Source organism: Gossypium arboreum, chromosome 10 (genome assembly GCF_025698485.1).
Source record: "Gossypium arboreum isolate Shixiya-1 chromosome 10, ASM2569848v2, whole genome shotgun sequence".
NCBI classification, from domain to species: domain Eukaryota; kingdom Viridiplantae; phylum Streptophyta; class Magnoliopsida; order Malvales; family Malvaceae; genus Gossypium; species Gossypium arboreum.
Window position 1 is genome coordinate 130,776,545 of NC_069079.1, and position 22,092 is coordinate 130,798,636.

The 22,092-nt window shown below is 30.8% G+C and overlaps 3 protein-coding genes across 3 annotated transcripts; 1 reads left to right on the top strand and 2 right to left on the bottom strand.

The window, feature by feature from the left end:
• Window positions 1-5,553: 5,553 nt before the first annotated feature.
• On the top strand, window positions 5,554-10,139 carry LOC108464090 (cytochrome P450 90A1). Its single transcript, NM_001330024.1, is given in 8 exon segments — window positions 5,554-6,072; window positions 6,713-6,862; window positions 6,943-7,188; window positions 9,290-9,376; window positions 9,456-9,534; window positions 9,631-9,737; window positions 9,832-9,962; window positions 10,046-10,139. Coding segments are annotated over 8 exon segments (1,413 nt in total).
• An 803-nt stretch (window positions 10,140-10,942) lies between these two features.
• LOC108464089 (nuclear pore complex protein NUP88) lies at window positions 10,943-16,624 on the bottom strand. Its single transcript, XM_017764181.2, has 9 exons — window positions 16,221-16,624; window positions 15,500-15,651; window positions 15,080-15,202; window positions 14,482-14,626; window positions 13,925-13,986; window positions 13,521-13,737; window positions 12,445-13,371; window positions 11,687-11,936; window positions 10,943-11,587 (listed from the first exon to the last, which is right to left on the bottom strand). Exons 1-9 carry the CDS (start codon window positions 16,518-16,520, stop codon window positions 11,310-11,312), a joined length of 2,454 nt encoding a protein of 817 aa, XP_017619670.1. The 5' UTR covers window positions 16,521-16,624; the 3' UTR covers window positions 10,943-11,309.
• Window positions 16,625-17,870: 1,246 nt separating this feature from the next.
• On the bottom strand, window positions 17,871-21,507 carry LOC108461982 (uncharacterized). Its single transcript, XM_017761981.2, has 4 exons — window positions 21,017-21,507; window positions 20,677-20,936; window positions 18,769-18,940; window positions 17,871-18,233 (listed from the first exon to the last, which is right to left on the bottom strand). The coding sequence occupies exons 1-3, from the start codon at window positions 21,294-21,296 to the stop codon at window positions 18,875-18,877; spliced, it is 606 nt and encodes a 201-aa protein (XP_017617470.1). The 5' UTR covers window positions 21,297-21,507; the 3' UTR covers window positions 17,871-18,233; window positions 18,769-18,874.
• Window positions 21,508-22,092: the final 585 nt, after the last annotated feature.

Genomic DNA, 22,092 nt, shown 5'->3' on the forward strand with positions numbered 1-22,092 from the left:
CTCATTATCCGTTGGTCGTTAATCATGTAAAAATAATTTATAATAAATATTATATAATTTAGTTAAATATTTAGTAGGTCAAAATATATGAAAATTATCTTTTATCAATAAAAATTTTAATTATTTAAATCAGATCAGTAAAATAACATATGATTATATTTAAAAATAAAATATATGTTCTAAAACTAAAATACTATTATTATTGTATAAAACAAATTCTTAAAGTTAAACTATCTACGAGTTTATTTAGAAAGTCATAGAGGAATTAAAATTGAGTATAATTATTTGTAATTACTTGCGTGATTACTCAAATTCTTACCATATTCCTAGAATTGGAAAGCATTATTGAGGTCCAATTATACTCAATTCAATATCACTTACTACAAGAAATTAATTTATGGAATCTTCTCACCATATCATTTACGGTCTCTTTCCAATTATTTAATGATATTTTAGTAATTTTTTCCACGACATTAACACATAATTTTGATAACTTTTTTACCTTGAACCACAAACCCATAACTCAAAACCCCGAATCCAAAATCCTACACCATAACCTTAAATAATGAACCCCAAACCCAAACCTCAAACATCGAACCCTAAATTCTAAACCCTAAACTTTAAAAGACTTAGGGTTCGAGGTTCAGAGTTTAAGTTTAGGTTTGAGGTGGAAAAAAATCACCAAAGTTATGTGTCAATGATATGGAAAAAATTGATAAAATGTCATTAAATAATTGAAAATAAATGATGAATGATCTGGTGAGAAGGGTTCATAAAATAATTTCTCCACTTACTACTCAAACATAACACACATTTATAATTACTAACAAATCCATTTAAATCCAATTACTAAATAATTTTAAAATGCATGTAAATCTAAAAATAATTTATTAATTTTATTTTTTTAATGCCACTTGATTAACACTTGGTGTATAAAAAATATTACATAGTTGTCAATGTTTTATAAAATAACAATTTGGAATTTTTGTCCAAATCCCAGGAATTGAGGGTCTTTTGAAATCTGTCTCAAAACAACTAACCTATACACTTAGCTACAAATAAAATCCCTTAATTTGGAAAATCCATGATTATTTAAAAGGTTCTTAAATCTCCACTAATAAATTTAATATAACACATTTGTTTCAAAGGAAAAGAAAACTTTGATTTAAAATATATAAAAAAAATGGTGAGGATCATATTAGTTGATATTTGTTTCATAATTCTTAAAATAAAATTTTGAACATTAATTTCATTATAGATTCTTATCATATTTGTTTTTTATACAATGTTTATAATTACCCATAATCTCTCCCCAACCCTCAAATAGGAGGATAATGCACTTCAGTACACTCAAACTCAAGTCCTCCTGCACTGACGACAATGTCGACGCTAATCGAGCTAAGACTCAATCGGCAATTCTTAAAAATAATTTAAAATGATATATATGGGAGGATTCACTCACACCTATGTAAGATTTTAACTTGTTGTTACTTTTTATACGATTAGTATTTTAATAATCCAATCGTTATATTTTATTATTTATTCATATAGATCATGTATGTCGATTTGGTATAAATTAAAATTTTCTAACTATTCATTTTATGTAAGAAAAATTCAATCATTAAATATATATTAATACAAACAATATTTTAGATCAATATAATAGAGATATCGATTAAATCAAAATTTTACATGCATGAAAACTACAAATATTAACAATATAAAAATTATAAACCGATTTAATTGAATCTCTTATATATATAATAATGTATTATATATGTTTACGGGCCAAATAATTTATTCAATTTAATCCAATTTTGAACAAATTGAATTTTAGTTTAGAGTGATTTAACTCGACTTGAAAATAAAAATTTAATTTAATTATAAAATATATAAGCATTATCTAAGCTTATACATCCATTCATCTTAAAAAGTGTTGAAAACTATTTCCTTTTACCAATCAAGAGAGAAGTTTCATATTAAAGGATTTTTTATTTCCTTTTAAATAATAATATTAACATATAAAACAAAGAGTTGTGGGTTCTTGTAAGGATAATTATTTTATGGGGTTGTCTAGTGGGTAGAGAGCTTGTTGTCCTTCATGGGGACCATGTGGATGAACATGATATCATCAACCTCCATATTTAAGAAAATAAAATTTTAAGGTGAAAAATTATTCCCTAAAATTGTAGGGCAATCCCTCATTACCAAAAAGGTTGCTTATTAAGCTTGCATATAATACCTTTTAGTTATTTTAACTAGGGGTGATATTAGTTCGGTTAGGTAGGTTTTTTAAAAAAATTATATCGTTAATTTGAATACAATTTGGTTCGATTTTTATTTTTATGTTAATTTTTGGTTTTAAATTTTTAGACTTATTTTAACAAAAGAGTTCTCTTTATGATTTTTAATATTATTTAACAAAATATCCAAGTTTTTAATAAATATTGTTAAAAATAAATAATTTTTAAGAACTTTTAAATTATTTTCACTAATTTAAATATAAAATATTTATTTTTATATCATGAAAAATTAAAATTTGATTCGATTTGAATAACTGTAGTTTTAAATTTGTAATCCATAAACCGTCTAAACACTTTGGTTCAAGTCGATTTTCGATTTTTATTGCTCAGCCCTAATTTTAAGGGAAAAACTTCTCCATGTATAAATAAGGCAATTAATAAAGATATATATCTTAGCATGATTAAGCTCTTATATGTTCATTTTATAATTCATGAATCATAACACGTGAATTTATATGAAATGAATCATAAGATATTATTTGCTAAACATAATAATTATATATTTAATAATTTTAAAATATTTATTAATTTCTTGGTGACCTATCTTAATAAAAATAAATTATAAATGTTTTTTTTTAAACATTAATCTTGTTATAAGTTTGTTTTATACATGCTCTTTTTTATACAATGCCTAAAACTAACCATAGCCCCTCCCAACCCTTAAATAGGAGGATAATACACTTCAACGCACTCGAACCCACGTCTTCCTATACTGACAACAATACCAATACCAATACCAATCGAGCTAAAACTCAATTGGCTAAATTATAAAAGTTACAAATTTTATGGAATGTAAACTTTACATTTACTTATAGAATTTTAGAACTTCTTACTTCTTTTGCCTTTTAAAATTGGGAATTGTTGGGACAATGTGGAGGAATAATGACAATCTCTTTTCATTAAACCTTAAAATAATAGTTTCTATTTTTTTTAGCATTGGAGCATATTTGCTTTATTATAGTAAAATTATGATATTTATGATAACATACTTTTCTTTTTCCATATGGATATCAGATCAAGTACCTTCAATTACTTAATTGAAGTGATATACTATTTTTATGAAAAAAGTATCCCCAAGGAGTAACAAGGATCTCATCCTAAGATATACACCTAACATAAAGATTAATGGGATAATGACAAAAATTTCCCCTAACATTTACCTATTTTTTCACTTCGGATTACAACTTTTAAATTTTAGTCAAATTACTTTCTTTTAGATGAAAAAATTGATTAAATTATTAAAATTAGTGACATTAGCGTAGGAATCTACGTATACTACTAAATATTATTTTTATTTTTGAATTCTTATGAATTACATGTAGACAACTATGTAAACAACCACATCAATATTGTTCTAGGTTTTTGAGGGTCAATGTGATAAAAAAAAATTAAGTGTCAAAATGACAAAATTGGTAAATGCTAGGGACTAAATTTATTATTTTGACATAACTCAATAAAATTGAAGTTGATTAAAGAGAGATTTTCTCTGGTTTTTCTAGTAGGTTCTTGGTGGGCCAAGAGATTTTTAAAAATTTAGTACCTTTGAAATTTTTAAAATTTAAATTAATAAAGGTAAAATTATATTTTGGCCCCCTTTAAAATGATAAATATTTGATTTAATCTTTTAAAATTATAAAAATATAGGCTATTAAAATGGTGAAAATGTAGTTTTATTATTGTAAAAATTACAATTTAATTTCGTCCCCTTAAAAAATTTTCTAACTTCACCATGTATATATATGAATTCTTTTAATTCAGTTTTTACAAATCATTAACATTGTTATCGACCTAACATTATTTTATGTCTAGATATTACATACACAAATAATTATATTTATCGAATATGAAAAATGCACTGATGTATTTATGATTTGTAAAAGATGTATACAATTGAATCTAAGGCCATGATGAAGGAGAAGGTAGTGGTCTTAGCCTCTAAAAATGGTAGATTTTTATTTAGCCCTTTAAAATTTTATGAAATTATATTTTAGTATAATAGTAAAATTACACTTTAGCTCTAAAAAAATTTATAATATGATAAAAAAAATTATGATTCTAATAAGGTCATCAAAACAAGATGAGCGAAAAAGCTCAATAAAAAAAAAGAAGATTTTTTTCTTCCCCAATCAGGTTTGATTCTTTTATTTATTTATTCTTACGACACGACAATTTTGATTATCAGAGTTTTTTACTAAAGTATTAGTCTACGTTTGATAATTTTGAATCAATTGAAGGGGTAAGCCTATTTATTTCTGGTTATAAGAAAAGTAATTCTAGTGGTCGACTCGCTTCTTTCAAACTGTTTCTCATTATTAAGAAAAGGTAACAAAGATAAAATACGAGCTTGTTTTATAACAATAGTAATCAATCGTTGTTGTTTTAAGGTCAATCTATTTACTCTCCTAGAAAATATTTTTCCTCGTTCACTAATAAGTCAACTAATTAAACTCATGTTTCTATAATCAATTCGATCCCCCGATTGGATCAGGAGCAAACGCCTACGAAAATATCGCTTGGATTTATCCATAATTTATTTATTCCTTATTTTTAAAAAGAATCCTATCCCTATCTGTACATCAATTAGAATTACATGTGATACATATATATCACATACTACAAATTTTTTTAAACAATCTCATTATAGGTTCCGATCATATATGCTCTTTTTGACACAATGTCTAAAATTACTTATAACCACTCTCAACCCATATATAAGAGGATAACATACTTCAGTATACTCGAATACACATATTCATACATAGACAATAATACCATATCAATCGAGTCAATTAATTTTTTTAAAGAATAAATTAGAAACAAGTCACCATTTTTCTTATATTTAATATTATTACCATACCAAGCTTCAAACAAGGAATTCAAACATGGCAAATAAACAAAACACATCATCAATAAATTTGTAAATAAATAATTAAATTCTATTATTATTAATAAAAAGATAAAAAAATTTAACACTGTCAAAATTTAAATATAAAGTAAGAAAAAAAAGAGAGGAAAAAGGTGTCAGATATTGAAAATATCCCCCAAGACATTTAATTTTCTTTCTTTTTCATCCCTTTCCCCCTAAGATTCTTACAGATATGAGATACCCCTCGTGTGCTTCTTTTACTATCTTCCCCTTCCCAATAAAACCACCACACACACACTGTCTCCCTCTTTATAAACCATCTTTCCCCATTTCTCTTCTTTCAATATCTCTTTTTTATATATTTTCAAATAAACACCCTTTTTCATGGCTTTTCTCCTTCACTATATTTTCATCACCGCCTTCATCTCCGCCGTCTCCTTCCTCCTCCACCGCTCCTCCCGTCACCGTCGTCTCCGTTTACCGCCAGGAAATCTGGGTTTACCTTTAGTCGGAGAAACCCTCCAACTTATCGCCGCTTACAAGACCGAGAACCCTGAACCGTTCATCGACGAAAGGGTGAGACGATACGGTTCGATCTTCACAACTCATGTGTTCGGTGAACCGACTGTTTTCTCGGCTGAACCGGAAACGAACCGGTTCATTTTACAAAACGAAGGGAAATTGTTCGAGTGTAGTTACCCCGGTTCGATATCAAATTTGCTTGGGAAACACTCTTTGCTTTTAATGAAAGGAAGTCTACATAAAAAGATGCATTCTTTAACTATGAGTTTTGCTAACTCGTCGATTATAAGGGATCATCTTTTGGTTGATATAGACCGGTTAATCCGGCTCAACTTGGATTCATGGACCGACCGTGTCTTCCTCATGGAAGAAGCCAAGAAGGTAACCCAAAAAAAAGACATTATTACATGTTTACTTTATACATATATAGTACTGAGTTGACTCGCTGGTTTGGTCATCCTTGTTGGGTTTATTAATCATTATATAACACGTTAAAAATGGCGGTGGTGACTCAGTGGGAGAAAGTTGAAAAAATAAAGTTTACGGCTTAAAATCATTTTGTTTTGAAAACTTTTCAAACTTTAAACCATCATTTTCATTATTATTATTATTAATTTTTTAAAAAACTTTGATATTTGATAGTAACGTTCAACTAAGGATTGGAATTTAATTATAAATTTTTCGTCTATTAATTTATAATTTTATATTTTTAAAAATTAAATAATTTTTTTAAAATTTTAGAGAATTAGAAGATGTAATTTTATTATATATTAATTTATGATTTTTATATTTATAAAAGGATTGAATTGAATTTTTTTATTTAGAATGCGGCAAAGGTTTTTTAGTATTCTTCCTTTTATTCATAAGACTCGAATTTTAAAACCAACATGTAATGTTGTTTGATTCTTAAAACTGATAAATCTACATTTAAGTCCTTTGCAAAATTTAAATTTACATTATTGCTTCCTAATTAATTATACTTCATGATTATTTTTAATTAATTAATTATTTAATTTTATAGATAACTTTTGAGTTAACAGTGAAGCAACTAATGAGCTATGACCCTGGTGAATGGAGTGAAAGTTTAAGAAAAGAATACCTTCTAGTTATTGAAGGATTCTTTACTGTTCCGCTTCCACTTTTTTCAACCACTTATCGTCGAGCCATCAAAGTAAGTAATTAATATTTTCTTTTTTTATATGTTGTCATATCGGAATATCGTTTTTATAATTCGGGTTCGGGTTTTTTTAGGCTCGGACCAAGGTGGCGGAGGCATTGAGTTTAATAGTGAGGGAAAGGAGGAAAGAGTATGAAAGAGGGGCAAAAAAGAATGATATGTTGGCAGCATTATTGGCAGGGGATGATAAATTTTCAGATGAACAAATAGTGGATTTTTTGGTAGCATTGCTTGTTGCTGGTTATGAAACAACTTCAACTATCATGACTCTTGCTGTCAAGTTCTTGACTGAGACACCTCTTGCTTTGGCTCAACTCAAGGTATGTCTTCATTCCTTTTTAAATATTGAAATTTTGTTATTTAGTTTTCAGTTTTTCTTCATGCTACAATATCGTTATAATATTTAATCTCACTACTGACACTAATGTAAATACACCGTTCATCCAAATAAACCCTAAATTTTCTATTTAAGTATAGTAAAAAGATCAAAATTATAATTTAACCCACAAAAATTCCATAGTGGGGGATCTTAAGAAAAGAAAGTAATAAATCTAAAAAATTGGGGCATTGCTTTTTCTCAAGTAATCAATTTTCATAACCTTAAAAAAGTAAATAAAAAGTCTTTACAAAGCATTCACACATGAAATAATGAGATGATTAAATCACATGGCCTTACTTTACTTATTAAAAGTATACTATTATATTATATAATATGGCCAAAGATGTACTTAGGGAACATACTTGCCACACAGGAGTTTGATAAAAAAATAATTTTATTTATTTATTTATTAAAATAAATCTTTTGATTGTTCCCATCATGTGATCAAAGGCCCTTACTTTGATAAAAAATTAAGTCACTTTCATCATAATATTAAAAATATTATTTTTATTGGTGCATCTATGTTGTTGCCTTTTTTAATTATGGAAATATTCTTTTGGTGAATCAAAATGGAATTTTAAAAAATATTTTAATTAATATATTTTTAGGTTTAACTTTAAAATTAAAATTGAAAATGCTGTCCTAACATTTATAGGAAAAGTAAAAAAAGGGAAAATTTTTATGGTAAGATTGGATTTGGTTTTAGTGGTGTAGGTCAAAAGTAAAGAAGTATTAAAATCATCAAAGTCAAAGTAGATACTGCAATTTGTCTAATAGGACAAGTTGATGCCTCAATTTATGGTTGAATCGGTCGAAATATTAATTTTTAGTTGGATCGATTTAAATTAAATAAAATTTTAAAAAATGGTTTTGTGTCTTATTTTGAGTTGATGTATTTAGAGGTTCGATTTTAAATTTATTCTATTTTAAATTTAATCGGATTTTAATATAATAATCAATAAGTGTTTTAATAATTTAAAAAATGGGGAGGAAAAATTCTGAACCTTTTGTCAGAGACTCTGACCACTCTTACTCTTTGACCATTTTGTCTTTCCTGAAATGACCATACAACCCTTTCCCCAGGCTTACAGATTCCAAAGGGTATTTTTGGGTAAGTGGGATGCTATCGTGTACAATAGGGTGTATGATTTGACCCATGGTCCCTAGGTGAGACGTTGGGAAATGAGAGGTGCTGATTTCAAGATGAAAGGACCATCGGACGGTGGTAAAGTTTTAAAAGAAAAAAGGAGTCATTACACCAACCCTATAAGTTAAAAGGCAAAAACTTTTTTTGATTCCTAGGGTTTTTTTTTTTGTTTTGATGATGGTTTTAATCCTAGCCGTTCGATTTTTTTTAAATCAGTGTTTGTGTGGGACTATTTTAGGAGATTGGGCTCATGTGAACACCGCATGGCCCATGATTACTTTTGAGGCCCACATAGGTCCACGAGTCATATTCAAGACCCATTTATCAGTATTATTTTTATAAAGGGTAAACTATACTAGTAATCATTCAATTATTAGTAAATTTCTTTTTTGGTCATTTAACTATAAAAAGTTACAAAATAGTCATTCAATTATTCAAATTTTCATTTTCTGGTCACCCAACTATCTTGGATTTTTGAGTGTTTTCATTTTTACATTAGCGAGCTGGTGACAAAAAAAAAAAAAAAAGAGTAGTTGGGTGATTATTTTGTAATTTTTTATAATTGGGTTACAAAATAGTTTACCGATTATATTTACAGCGGTGTTCGATATTCATATTTCACATTTAAATATGTCATATTCGAACAATCATGTGGGTGTGGGTACGAGTAACATAGTTTTCTTATTTTAAATTATATGATTAAATTTTAAATTTTAGCATAGTAGAGGGACTAAAACCATAATTAGATCAAAACATTAAAGCTTGTTTTCCCTTCATTTATTTATTAATCTATAAAACAAATAACACTATGATTCATATTGACTCGTATAGATTTTGTTTGCCAAAAGATGATAGATTTTTATCAATCTTCTTGATTGTAAATTTTCATTTTCAGGAAGAACATGAAGGGATTAGGGCGAAAAAATCCGAATCCGAGGCTTTACAATGGAGTGATTATAAGTCAATGCCATTCACTCAATGTGTAAGTTCGAAACATTGCCATGTAGTTCGAAACCAAACCCGGGCCTTGACCCTAATTTTCGAACTCAATGTGTTTTCAGGTTGTTAACGAGACGTTACGAGTTGCAAACATAATCAGCGGAGTTTTCCGACGAGCAATGACGGATATCAACATAAAAGGTTAGAAAACACGCTTTGATCATGGTCTATTGATAGTCATGTTACTATAAAATTTCAGGCTAGCTTTGTACTTAGTGATAAACTCGGTTCAACCAGGTTACACAATTCCGAAAGGTTGGAGGGTTTTCGCATCATTCCGAGCCGTACATCTCGACCACAATCAGTTCAAAGATGCTCGCACGTTCAATCCATGGAGATGGCAGGTAGGTTTTCCTCATTTTCCCCATCTCCCTCGAGCGTATAAACGAACATGTTTGAGAAAAAATGTTACTAACGAGTGACCAACGATTTTAACAGAGTAAATCGGGAATAAGCTGCCCTGGAAACGTTTTCACACCATTTGGAGGAGGGCCTCGATTGTGCCCGGGATACGAGCTTGCTAGAGTAGAACTCTCCGTATTCTTACACCATCTAGTAACCCGGTTCAGGTATCATACATACATGTACCATTTTGCTCCCCAATTTTCATCTTTTTATGTTTTAAGTAACCCTTTTCTTTTTCTTGGAATAGTTGGGAGCCGGCCGTAGAAGATAAACTCGTTTTCTTTCCGACGACGCGAACACAAAAACGTTATCCGATCAATGTGCGGCGTCGAGACGGATAGTTTTCTTAGCCAAATGTACTTTTAAAACATAAATGTTAGAAAAGAAGAGGTGTAATAAAATTTTGGATGGTGTGGGATGCAATAATTAAAATTAGGGGAAAAAAAAAAGGAAAAATAGAGTTAGTGGATGTAAATTAATTTGATTCTTATTATGTGTTGGGCATTATATATATATTTTTTATCCATATTCAAGTTGTAACAATGCCCTAATGGTAGAATCCATCCATTTCCATTAAAATGAAAAGAACAAAAAAGAGAAAAGAAAAGAAAAGAAAATATAAGTATTTATGCAAAAGTTGAAGAATCAAAGCAAGAGATGAGAGTATTCAATTTTTCATTTGGATTTGGGGTTGAAATCTAGTTTTATTTAAATCTAAATTTATTTCATTTTATTTTATAAGATTTATATACATAATCATATTTTTATGCATTCTAAGATTAATTGGTTTTGAATAAGAGTAAATTTTGGAATAATTTTAAATTTGGGTAATTTAGAGATTATATTATTTTGTGTTTGGATGATAAGTCATTTTCTGGGACAAATTATTATTAATTTAGATTATTTTAAATTTTTATCATTTTAGGTTGAATCAATTTCAAGTTAATTGAAAATATTTTAATTTTGAGTAAGGTGAATTGATTTGAGTCAAAGACTTTAGATAAATTCAATGTTTTAAAAATCGACCTAAAAGTTGAAGTTATTAGACCATCAATTCCCGATCTAACTAGTTTGATAAAACTAATTTAATACAGTTTGTTCAAAAGTCAATTCAATTACTTTGTTCAACCGATATACCAACTAATTTTTAATCGAGCGGACCAATCTGGTTCTAGCATTTTAATTTAGAATAATAAAATAAAAAATTTGAACTCTAGATCTATGTATGAATACTAAAAATGTTCCCAACTTTTTTAAATTTCTCCACACTTACAACATAAACTTCCTGTATTCCACTGCAATGCTAAATAAAAGCCATAAATTTTAGTGGACAATCAAATTAAGAACTAAAAATGGTGATTTCCCCCACTTTAGCTTTTCTTCAATGGCCAAAGAACCAGTAACTTCCCCTAACATACATAACCATGTCGGTAAATAGCTTCTTAAATGCTCCATTGAGACCTAAAAAATGGAACTGTGAAAGAGCTTTCAATTCTTTCGCTGCAACTCGATCACGAGAGGATTGTTTTGTTTTTGCTGCTTTCCATGGTCTTTATCGCCGATTCAACAAGTTCGACCTTTTTTGTACTCTCGCTATTGAGCAGTGAGAGTTTCTCGAGTGACGATTTCAGTTGAGAGATTTGAGCATCCTGGGCATGGTTCCTACCAGGTATTTTCCTCCTTTGGGTCGTTACGTTGTCTTTTGAAGATTTTGTATACCTTTTAAGCCTTGCGCGTAATGTATCAATGGAGGATCTTAAAGCATCCAGTTCAACTCCAGTAAATTGATCTGAGTAATGACCAAACAAATCGTTGAATGATGTGAGGTGGTTAATAGACATGCTACGGATAAAGTAAAAATCATTGTGATGTGTATGAAATAGATTACCGAGTTCGGACTTAAACTCTCGCTCAGCTCTAGACAATGGTTTCTTGTGTGCCCCAGGGAGTCTTCTCAGACGTTGCAAACGCTGCTCCAAAGAGTTGTGTCTCTGGACTGCACGATCAATCCTTTCATCCAGCATAGGCTGTTTTGCTTCAACTCTCAATATCTTCTGTTGTGCCTCATCCAAACGAGCGTGTTGGTCGTCTATGATTCTCTTTAGCTGAGGTCCATGATGTTTCAGCTCAAAGTACACCTACAGAAGTCGAGAAAAATAAAACAAACATTAAATTTTATCTTGCGAGAGAAATTACATACACAAAAATGGGGTAAAAGTACCATGGAGAACCCTGCACTATGAGTTAGATTGCATTTTGTCCCAGTTACTTAAAAAATGGGCAAATTAGTCCCTATACGTTAGATCACATTGCAAACTAGTCTTTCTGTTAAAAATTTCATCCATTTTTGCTTTTAAAAATTGGCATAGCTGATGGAATAACCAGATAATTACATATGGTGAGCCACGTGTACCTCATGCTAACATACAATGACCAGTTTTAAAAGCAAAATTGGATGAAATTTTTAACAAAACGACTGATTTGCTCTTTGATCTAACATATAGGGACTAATTTGCCCATTTTTTTAGTAAAAGGGGTAAAATCCACCTCCTAGTACAAGGGCTTCCATGGTACTTTTATCACAAAAACGGTGGCGGAGAAAAGCAATACCAGTAAATAGATGTAAATGGAATGATGCATTCTCACCTTATGCGCATACTCGACATAATTTTCATGGAAAAGTTTGAAGTACTGGTGAAGAGCAGATCGACCTTCGATAGAATCTGCAGAAATAGAACGCAGATTAGGTGAGGCCTGAGGAGCCAGCACGGACTTAGGACCACTGAGGAGTTCTTTGCTTATGATATCCGGAGTATCTTTCTCCTTCTGTTGTTCCATGTCAATCGGCTTCTCTTTGTCAATTTGAATGGGAAGCAACAAATTCCAAGTTTTCATCTCTAGCACAACACATTCTTGAGTTGAAGTGACTACCACAACCCACGAATATCCGAATGAATCTGATAGTGAGGCAAAGCCAGAAAGAGGAGAAGGTGAAGATGAAGATGTTTCTCCCTGGCATGTACTCAGCACGGGATGCACAGAGGGAGTTTTGATATTCTCATCCTTCCCGTTAATCTGAGATGTAAAAGGGAGAAAATGCAACACTATTGAGTCTACCCCTCCCTCGTGAAGAGAATATATTCTTTCAGGCATAAGTGGATCTGCAAACATCGTGATAAGAGAACTGCCTTCTGTTTTCCTTGGCAAAGCTAAATCCACAATTGCCAGTCTCAACAACGGAGGTGGATGCCCCAACCAAACAGTGTTATCAAGAGGTTGATCAAGCTTCACAATAGAATGCTCGGCAGGGATTGATTCACAGATCATAGCAATCCCACGAATGTGATCAAAGGAATCAACACGAAGACGAGGTGCACTACCAGTAATCCAAACTGGCTGGATTTCATCGGCTAGGGCATCTATTTGCAATTGCCCACCACTCCAGGCCGTCACCAGAATTGAGTCTTTGCTGACTAAATTATAGAGAAAACTGACTGCACGGCCTTCACATTCGGCACCCCTAACTGCTAGATCTTCATCCTCCCCACCATGACATACTTTATGCAACGGTCCCTGGAAAAGCATAAATTGCTGTGATACACAGATCGATTCTAAATTGTTTATTCCTAGAAAAAGCATGAATTGTACATTAAAACAGGTATCTCCAATAAAAATTAAATTTATATCCTTAAGATAAGCTACAAAACCATTATTTCACATACCTGCAGAGCAAGTGACGCATCAAATAAAGCATGTGAATGAGCTTTTATGGTAGAGAGATTTTCCCTGTCTGTTGCTTCTTGTGCTACCTCAGGAAAAGTTGCTTCTAACCAAGAGATTGCCATATTAGAATTATTAACAGCTGCCGATTTGGCTGACTTCAGTCCAAAAGTATGAGCATCGCTATAAATCTCCAATATTGACTCCCATTTATAAACGCTGTTTAGAAATAGATAATCCAGCAAATCAAAAAATAAATATAACAAAATATAGCAAGTGTTAACAGTAACATCAGAAACATGGTTCAAGTGAATTTATAAATGAAACAGCGGTTATGAAGATGGTTTAAATACAAGAATCGGAAAAACAAGTAAAATAAACCAAAGAAATTTAAAATCTTGAATACCTTCCAAATGGAACGACTGGACAGAGGATGTAAACTGATCCATCGCTGAATAATACAAAGACCTAAATGACAAAAAAGTTATATTCAATAATTGCCACAATATGTGAATAGTAATTAATTCCAAAATGTAACAACTTAGCAATAGGAAAAAGATGTATCATAATAATACAAGAGAAAGAAGTCAAGGATACCTTATTAAAAATAGAAAGAAGAAAGAACGTTAGCAAATTCATTAAGTATAGAGAAGCAAGACCATCGAGGCAACAAATTAGATAGTCACATCTAAACCGTGAAATAAGATTTGAAAGGTTTAGCATGCACCAGCAGAGCAAATTATAGACAAATTCATCAATGAGAAAGGAAATATCAATTGCCATCCATTATGTCTGAAGAAAGTTTAGCTACTGAACTCGAGGGAGATTCAAAAAACGTCATTGATTGCATAGGACAAAACATGTAATAAGATTTCCGTCAATTGCATCAAGTCACTGCCAATTATACCATTACATGCAGCAGCAAGAAAAATATTTCACATACTAGAAATAAATTGAACTTACACTAAACCTATCCCACAGGTGGTCTCCCCCAAAAGAAAAGTCAACAGGACAGATAGATGCAGCATTCCTTGATCTACCAGGTTCTACAGGCTGCAGATAATACTCCTGTTCTGGTTGCACCACAGCAGAGGATAAATCAAAGAGTCTGCAAGAAATGAAAATAAGAAGATAACACATGCTTCAATCAAACACAAATACCATTTATACATTTTTTAACCAGATTACCATCAAAAGTGCATCGCAAGATGCAGAAGAATATAAGAAATGAAAGAATGTGATAGGTGTGACAAACTATATAACAAACTCACATGTTATATGTGGAAACTCATACACACCACACAAGGGAGAGAGAGACAATTTCAAATGGAATTGAAATCTTATGGAACTAGAAAGACATTGATGGCAGCATTCATATTTAAATAAGCCTCAAATTTTTTAAAATAAATCTACCCTTTATTTCTTCATGAGTTTTATTGCAATTCTTCACCTCTCCTCCCAAACCAGGTAATAATCTCGAAGCAAGTAATATATTATAAGCATCCCTCATACTATTATCAATTAAAGCAAACTGAAACATAAAAGTATGATTATTCTATACCTGAAAACTGAATCAGAAGAGAGAATTCCAACATGAGTGTCACTATAGGGATGCCATGACACTTGAAGAATGCGTATTGCACTGCTATCACTAGAATAAACTTGTGAACCAATTGAAACGGTCCTGCAGAAGAAACTGTCAACTTTTAGGTGGAAGCATCCAAGGAAAACAGAGAAAGACACCACAAGCAGAGTAGAAACCTTTGTGTGAGCAGAGATTCTACAAACAACAATCTAGACATGTTATGTTTATTAATGTCTAGTGGTTAATAAACCAAATATTATTGCAATAATTAGTGTTCAAACATATCAACTCAGAAAACATCTAGCTACAATCAACTTGTTCATCAATTAACAGCACTACAAAAGAAACAAAATCTGGCATGCGTAATACATAAAACGTGTTATTTCACACAATTACCTGCAAACGATAGCATTTTCTTTTGTAGAAGAACGTCCATAAAGATACATGACACATAGATCATCTGAACCAGCTAGGAGTAAAGCTGATCCATTCCTGTTGATAGAGATTTTATTAACCACAAAATTCAGCTCCTTGTCTGCTCGCAACACCTATATATTATCACAATCACTTCTTTTGCATTTAAACACTTAAAGCCATATATACATTCAACTATAATTAACATAACTGTTCAAACATACAGGCAACATTTGATAACCATACTCATTGTGTGAAGGCAACAGCCCTTTGCCACTACGACAATGGCTTAGTTGACACTCATCCTAAGCTTTTAAAAGCATGCCAAGGTCCTTAAACTTCTATGCTCTGCTCAAACTTGTCAGATTTTCAGGAGCAAAAGGCCAAAAAAATTTCATACAAAGGAAACAAAATTTTGATTGCATACAGAAATGCATGATTTTACTTTCATATAAACACTAAAATCTATTGCACATGTTACATTATAGTTATTTCTTCATTTACTGATCAACTATGGTTTTGTTCTTTCACCATTCCTTTTTACAACAACCAAACAGAGATAACCATTCAAAATTCATAAAACCTAATAATCTCTTCAAATTCATTGTCTTCCCACTCAAACATACAAATTCAAAGATTTCAAGCAATACTTCAGTGGTGGAATTAGCAAGCAAGTTGTCTTATCTAAGATTCGGAAATTTACTTTAGAGGGAGAGGCGGCGACGACGGAAGTAGGGTCAGGCTCGCCCAAGCGAATGGAGATTCGATGGAGGCATTGCTGATTGGAATCCCAATAATATAGTCTTGAGGCTCCGTCCCAAGCTAGAAGATTTCTAACACCTCCAGCTGACGCAGAAGCAGTGGCGGCTGTTCCTCCTCCGTCGGCGGTGGTGGTGAAAACTGGGTGGTTTTGAAGCGGGACCCATTGGACATCTTCTTTAGGTGTTAAGGACCTTCGAGAATCGTCCTCGGTGGATTCAGCTATATCGAAGTTGAACCTCATTTTTTTTTTTTAGGCTCCTTTGTGAAGTGTGTGAAGCTCCGAGCTTTTTTTGTGCTATAATGGTGCTAGGAAGGTTGATGAAAGGTGAAATTAAACGACTACGTTTACTGAAGAAATCGGGACTTGAACCGACGTCGTTTGGGAACGTTATGAATTTCATTTGGTTGTTTGTTTTAGGTATAATTATAGTTTTACTCCCTCCTAAAAATTTAAAATTTAATCCATCTACTTTAATTTACTACAATTTGATTATTATTTTTACTTTTAATCTTTCTTACCTTAACAAGTCAAGTCTTTTAAGATCTAAATTAATAGTGTTAAGATGATCATGGAGATGCAAAATCTGATTAGATATTATAATATTAGATTCGACATATGTAGGTTCATCATTAAAATTATTGCACAAGTAAAAATACAATTTTATCATTTTAATAGTATATATCTTTATAATTTTAAAGGATTAAATTAAATTTTTATCATTTTAAGGAGGGTCAAAGTATAATTTTATCTTTATTAATTTAAAATTTGAAAAATTTTAAAAGGACTAAATAAAAATTTCCCATTTTTAGGTTGCACCCCTTCCCATCTCCTCCTCAATATGTACTTTATTCGCCATTAAATCTTTCGATAAAAAGATCACATATTGAACCACATTTTCATATCTTATTGCATCAACAAAAGACAAGCGAAAATAAATCAATTAAAGTTGGCACTCATCCCTTCCATCTGTCCTCTCGAAACACTTTTGGAAGAGCCTTTCTCTCTCAAGCTGCGACTGTTGACGCAATCGGTCTCGTGCTAGCTGTCGCTTGGCCGCCTTCTTCTCCTCTTCTTTTTTTTTTTTTCCGTTTATTTTCTTTCCTCCGGTAGAATAATGTCCGACCTCCCCCCCCTCATTCGTCGTTCTTTCCGTTGACAATCTGAGAGTTTTTGGCCAACCATCTTGTAAAGGTTCTCCTCCCACTAATGGTAGCGGCTCTTAGCCTAGCTTCCGTTTATTGGTCCGTGATTATAAAAAATGAGCTTACGAGAAATTAACGACAGTTATTGACAAATAAATTTCGAGGATATAATGAAGTTAATAGCTATCTAGGTTTTGCACTACAAAACAGGCCAAATGAAATTTATAGTAATTTTTTTTATTTGCTTTCTTTGATACAAGTGTAGCATAATAATTTCTAGTCTTGGTACAATACTTAGAATTACCAATAGCCCTTCCCCTACCCTTACATAAGAGGATAATGAGTTTCAGCGCACTCAAACCTTTTGTATTGATAACAATGCTGATGCAAACTGAACTAAGATTTAATCAACATTTATAAAAAATTTCATGCCACTTCAATAGATATCTACTTGAATAATCATGACTTTTTATTAATAATTAATCGACATAAATCTTGGTAACAAAAGACATAATTCGTGAAAATTATATCTTTTCAAATAGAGCATATTTTCATTAAAAAGAAGTTGTTGAAAAGGCCTTTGGCCTATTCCTTCTTTAAAATAATTTTGATATGCAATACAAACTATACACTCAAAATCATGAAAGAATGTTGAATCTATCCTCAAGATCTAGCCTCAACCAAGTGATACACAATCACCAGCTAAATAAATAAATATATACACACATGTATTTCATCATTTTATATACTGATATTCCCTAGCTTCTCAACTTCATTCATTTCCAGCTAACTCATTTGTTTATGAATAAATCTGCAAGAAGCAAATGCATGAATAAATTGAGTCAGTGTTATGATATGATGTCATCTACCACAATAAACCAAACAAAATTTCAATTTAATTAAAGATGGTAAAATAATCCGAATTTATCAAATTTCGACGATTTTATAAAGGTATCTTTTTAATTAAAATTTTTAAATTCAAGTCAGATTTAGATCAAACGAGCTTCGTCTATCATTTTTTAAATATTAAGAAATATTGGAGTCAAATGTTTTCTTTGTTTAAAAATGTGTTTAGTCTATGCACTTTTCTTAAATTTGAAATATTTTTCATATTTCAAGTCTAAAATGTGCTAACAATTAGACCTGAATTTTAAAATTGAAAAAAATACAAAAGCTAAGATAAAAATCGGATTTGAGTATTAAACTTTTAAGTAAAACCAAATTTGAGAAAAATATCCATTCTATTGTCATCCCTAATCATGGCTTTAGTCCTAATAGATGAGCAAGCACATTGGATTTGCAAATAAAACAAAGGATTGTACACAATGGGCAATGAGTTGCATTACCTGAAAAATCTTGCTTGGAAGAATCAAGTGATGAGCCAAAAAGGGGAGAAAAAGAATTTTTGCTATAGTGGAAAAATGCTTCCATTGTTAAAGAGTAGTAAAGCATTTACTTCACTCTTTCATCTTGGAGAATCTTCTGATACCTTGGAAACCCATTCTTGCAAGCTGAAATCTGTTCAAACCAATTAAAACTTCATCAATAAATAAATCAGTTTTATATTTACATTTTATCAATATCTTCATTTGCTTTAATCATCCCTTTCTAGTTGAAGTACTCGAACAGGGCCAAAATCAGAAATTTTGCATGAAAAGTTAAGTTAAAATTATAAATTTTTGAAAAGTTAAAACTAAAAATTCGATTTTAATAAAACCCAAATCCGAACACCAACTCTTAACCTAACAACATTAGATCTTCACCAAAAAAAACTCATTTCGTGGGTTCGAGAACAATAAGGATATTTGTTTCTATCAAATGTTTGTATGTCAAGACCTCTTCCTATTGTTTTGAATATAAGGGTTAATATCGGATTTAGGGTATTTTTCAATATAGATATTTTTTAATAAATACAAAAAAGGGGTTCTTTTTTGAAAAGGAAAGCATATGGAATTCCTCAAAGTTCCTTCTTTTGCAAATCTTAGCTTTACATTGACATGTGAATAGAATAAATAGGTGGAATCCAATTTTGGGGAAAAAAAAAAGGTATGCATAAATTAGCTAACTTTACAGCACAAGACTTCCCACTTGCAAATTTTGGAGTAACCCATAAACTTCCATATACATACATATATGTATGGATGTGAACATGGATGAATGTGGAGATATATATATTATGTGAACATGGATGAATGTGGGCACAAAGTTGAAAATGGAATATCAAGTTGATAAATATTAGATCATATATGCAGTCCCCCCATGCCAGCACAGATTCCATGTATTTTCCTTCCACTTGGAATTTGCCAATCAAGGCAAAAAGATTTTATTAAGTAAATTATACATATGGAAATGACAGTTCAGGTGGAACAAAAAATTTTCAAGTACCAAAATGAAAAACGAATATAATTCAAGGACCCAAATCATGAATTAAACCAAAAAAAGTCAACCATCTAGCCGTCTTCTAATAGACATCCAAATTTGACCGTCCTAACAATTTTTAATAAAAGATTTTTATAGTTGATATCAACCCAATTATTATTTAATAATTAAAAATATAAAAATAATTTTTTTTTTCAATTTTGACATTAAGTGCATCTAGAACCACTAGTAGGTTTGGCATTAAAATCTAGGGTCATTATCAAGTTTTAGGTATAATCCAATGAAAAAAAGGGAAAAAATCAATTATATCAATGAAATTAAAAAATAATTAAACATTTTTATACTTTCAAGAAACATGATATTTCCAATTTTCTACAATTTTGGTATGTATGAATTGATGGACCCTTTGAAGTTTCCTAGTTCTTTCTCTATAAGCATCTAAAGATGGTATATTTTGATTTCCCTAAGCAAACTTTTGCTATAAGTTATACATTAATTGCATAACTGTACCATGATTTTTCTCAATTACTTATTTGACCTTCTACACAATTCAATTTAGCCAAATTTCAAATGTGCAAAAGTATAAGGATTAGAAATAAAATTAGACCAAAATTATAATTGAAGTTTCCTTGTTCCTTCACTATATTCTAACTTTCCTAAGCAAACTTTTGCTCTAAATTATAATCTAATTGCATAATTTTACCATTTGATTAATTAATGATTTTTTTTCATTTGCTTAATTGTTTTAAAAAAGTAGTTTATGGATTTAATTAAATTTTAAATGTGGGAAGAATATAAGGACTAAAAGTAAAATTAGACCTAAAATTATATAATTAATTGCATCGTTGTACCAAATAAAGAAAAGAGAAACTTACAGCTTCAATATCAATTTTGTAAACAAGGAGTTTCCTTCTTTCTCTGCAACTCGTTCTATACGCCACAATCATATGAGCAATAGCAAAACTAAATGAACAAATGAACAAAGCAGCTTCCATGGCCGACCCTTCTTTACTCGAATTGAACACGAACGAAGCTTTTAACGACACGAAAAACAACGAAGAAACAGAACAAATCATTGTAATCCCCAAATAAGGTCCCCTTGAAAGCTTTGGCCCATCACAAAAGCTATAAACACCTAACAAAAACACACAAAAAAATTTAAAAAAAAAAACCATGAACAACCATTTATTGTTTATGAATTTTTACGAAACTTACAGATTATAACAGCGGATCTGATAATGGAAATCAGTGGGATATCAATGAGAGAGTATCTAAAATCATAGTTACTGAAATGAGAACAAAGTGTTTTCAATAAAGATGAAGAAGAAGGTGGAATTGAAGCTGAAAGCAAAGCGGTAGGTAAAAGGGCATCGGCGATAACGAAGAAAACTGGAGCTGAAAAAACAAGGAATGAAATCACCATTGTTATTAAGAAAAACACTGTTTTGAAGCCTCTTAAAATTCTCCTTGTTTTCTCTTCTTTTGAGAACCCCATTTTTTCTGTTTGTTTTGGGTCTAATGAAAACTAGAGATTTTCTTTTTATGTATAAAGGAGAAGGAAGAATATGAGAATTTAAGGGGTTTTAGAGAAAAAGAAGAGGAATGGGGGATGAAGGTTGTATGTGTTGACTGGACTTGGAGGAAAGTGACGATGATGAAGAAATTTACACGCGGAAAGCAGGCGGTCAGGGGGGGGGGGGATTTGAAGAGTGTTTTTAACGGAAATACCTATATAAATGCAAACTAATGATACCTTTGTTATAACGTTCTTAATTATTATTTTCTTGGGTTAATTACATCCTAGCTCATTAAATTATTAGTAAGTTTGTTTTTTGGTCATTTAGCTTTAAAAGGTTATAAAATGGTCATTGAACTATTCGAAAGTTTTCATTTAAGCTACTAAGATGTTAAGTTATTCTTTTTTTAAGTTTGGGTAGCGAGTTCCAGTTGATGGTTTGATGATTGGTATGGTGAATTGATATCTATTAATGAGTAGAATAACATACCTTAGATCCAAGTTGATTTAATGGATAATGTTGGAGATTCGAGAAAAAAATTGTTTGGATTTTGGTTCATAAATTTGAGACATTTAAAGTTATTTTGTGAAAAAAATTGAACTGTAAAAGAGGAAGAGAGCTTTTTATTGGTGTAGGCAGTGCGAATAGAGAAAGTCATACAACAACGATATTAATAGCCTAGTAACTTAAATGAAAACTTTTGAGTAGTTTAGTGACTATCTTGTAATCTTTTAAAATTAAGTGACTAAATTATAAATTTATTAATAATTTAAT

What these genes read in the sequence shown, in the direction of transcription:
- LOC108464089 (XM_017764181.2), bottom strand. Translation starts at nt 16,520, where the DNA reads ATGAGGTTCAACTTCGATATAGCTGAATCCACCGAGGACGATTCTCGA. An exon ending in CCAGTCGTTCCATTTGGAAG is followed by an intron (nt 13,738 to 13,924) that starts GTATTCAAGATT and finishes ATTTCTAAACAG; the next exon opens with CGTTTATAAATGGGAGTCAA. An exon ending in AGAGTTTAAGTCCGAACTCG is followed by an intron (nt 11,588 to 11,686) that starts GTAATCTATTTC and finishes GTCATTACTCAG; the next exon opens with ATCAATTTACTGGAGTTGAA.
- LOC108461982 (XM_017761981.2), bottom strand. Translation starts at nt 21,296, where the DNA reads ATGGGGTTCTCAAAAGAAGAGAAAACAAGGAGAATTTTAAGAGGCTTC. An exon ending in CAGATCCGCTGTTATAATCT is followed by an intron (nt 20,937 to 21,016) that starts GTAAGTTTCGTA and finishes TGTTTTTGTTAG; the next exon opens with GTGTTTATAGCTTTTGTGAT. An exon ending in ACAAAATTGATATTGAAGCT is followed by an intron (nt 18,941 to 20,676) that starts GTAAGTTTCTCT and finishes TGGTTTGAACAG; the next exon opens with ATTTCAGCTTGCAAGAATGG.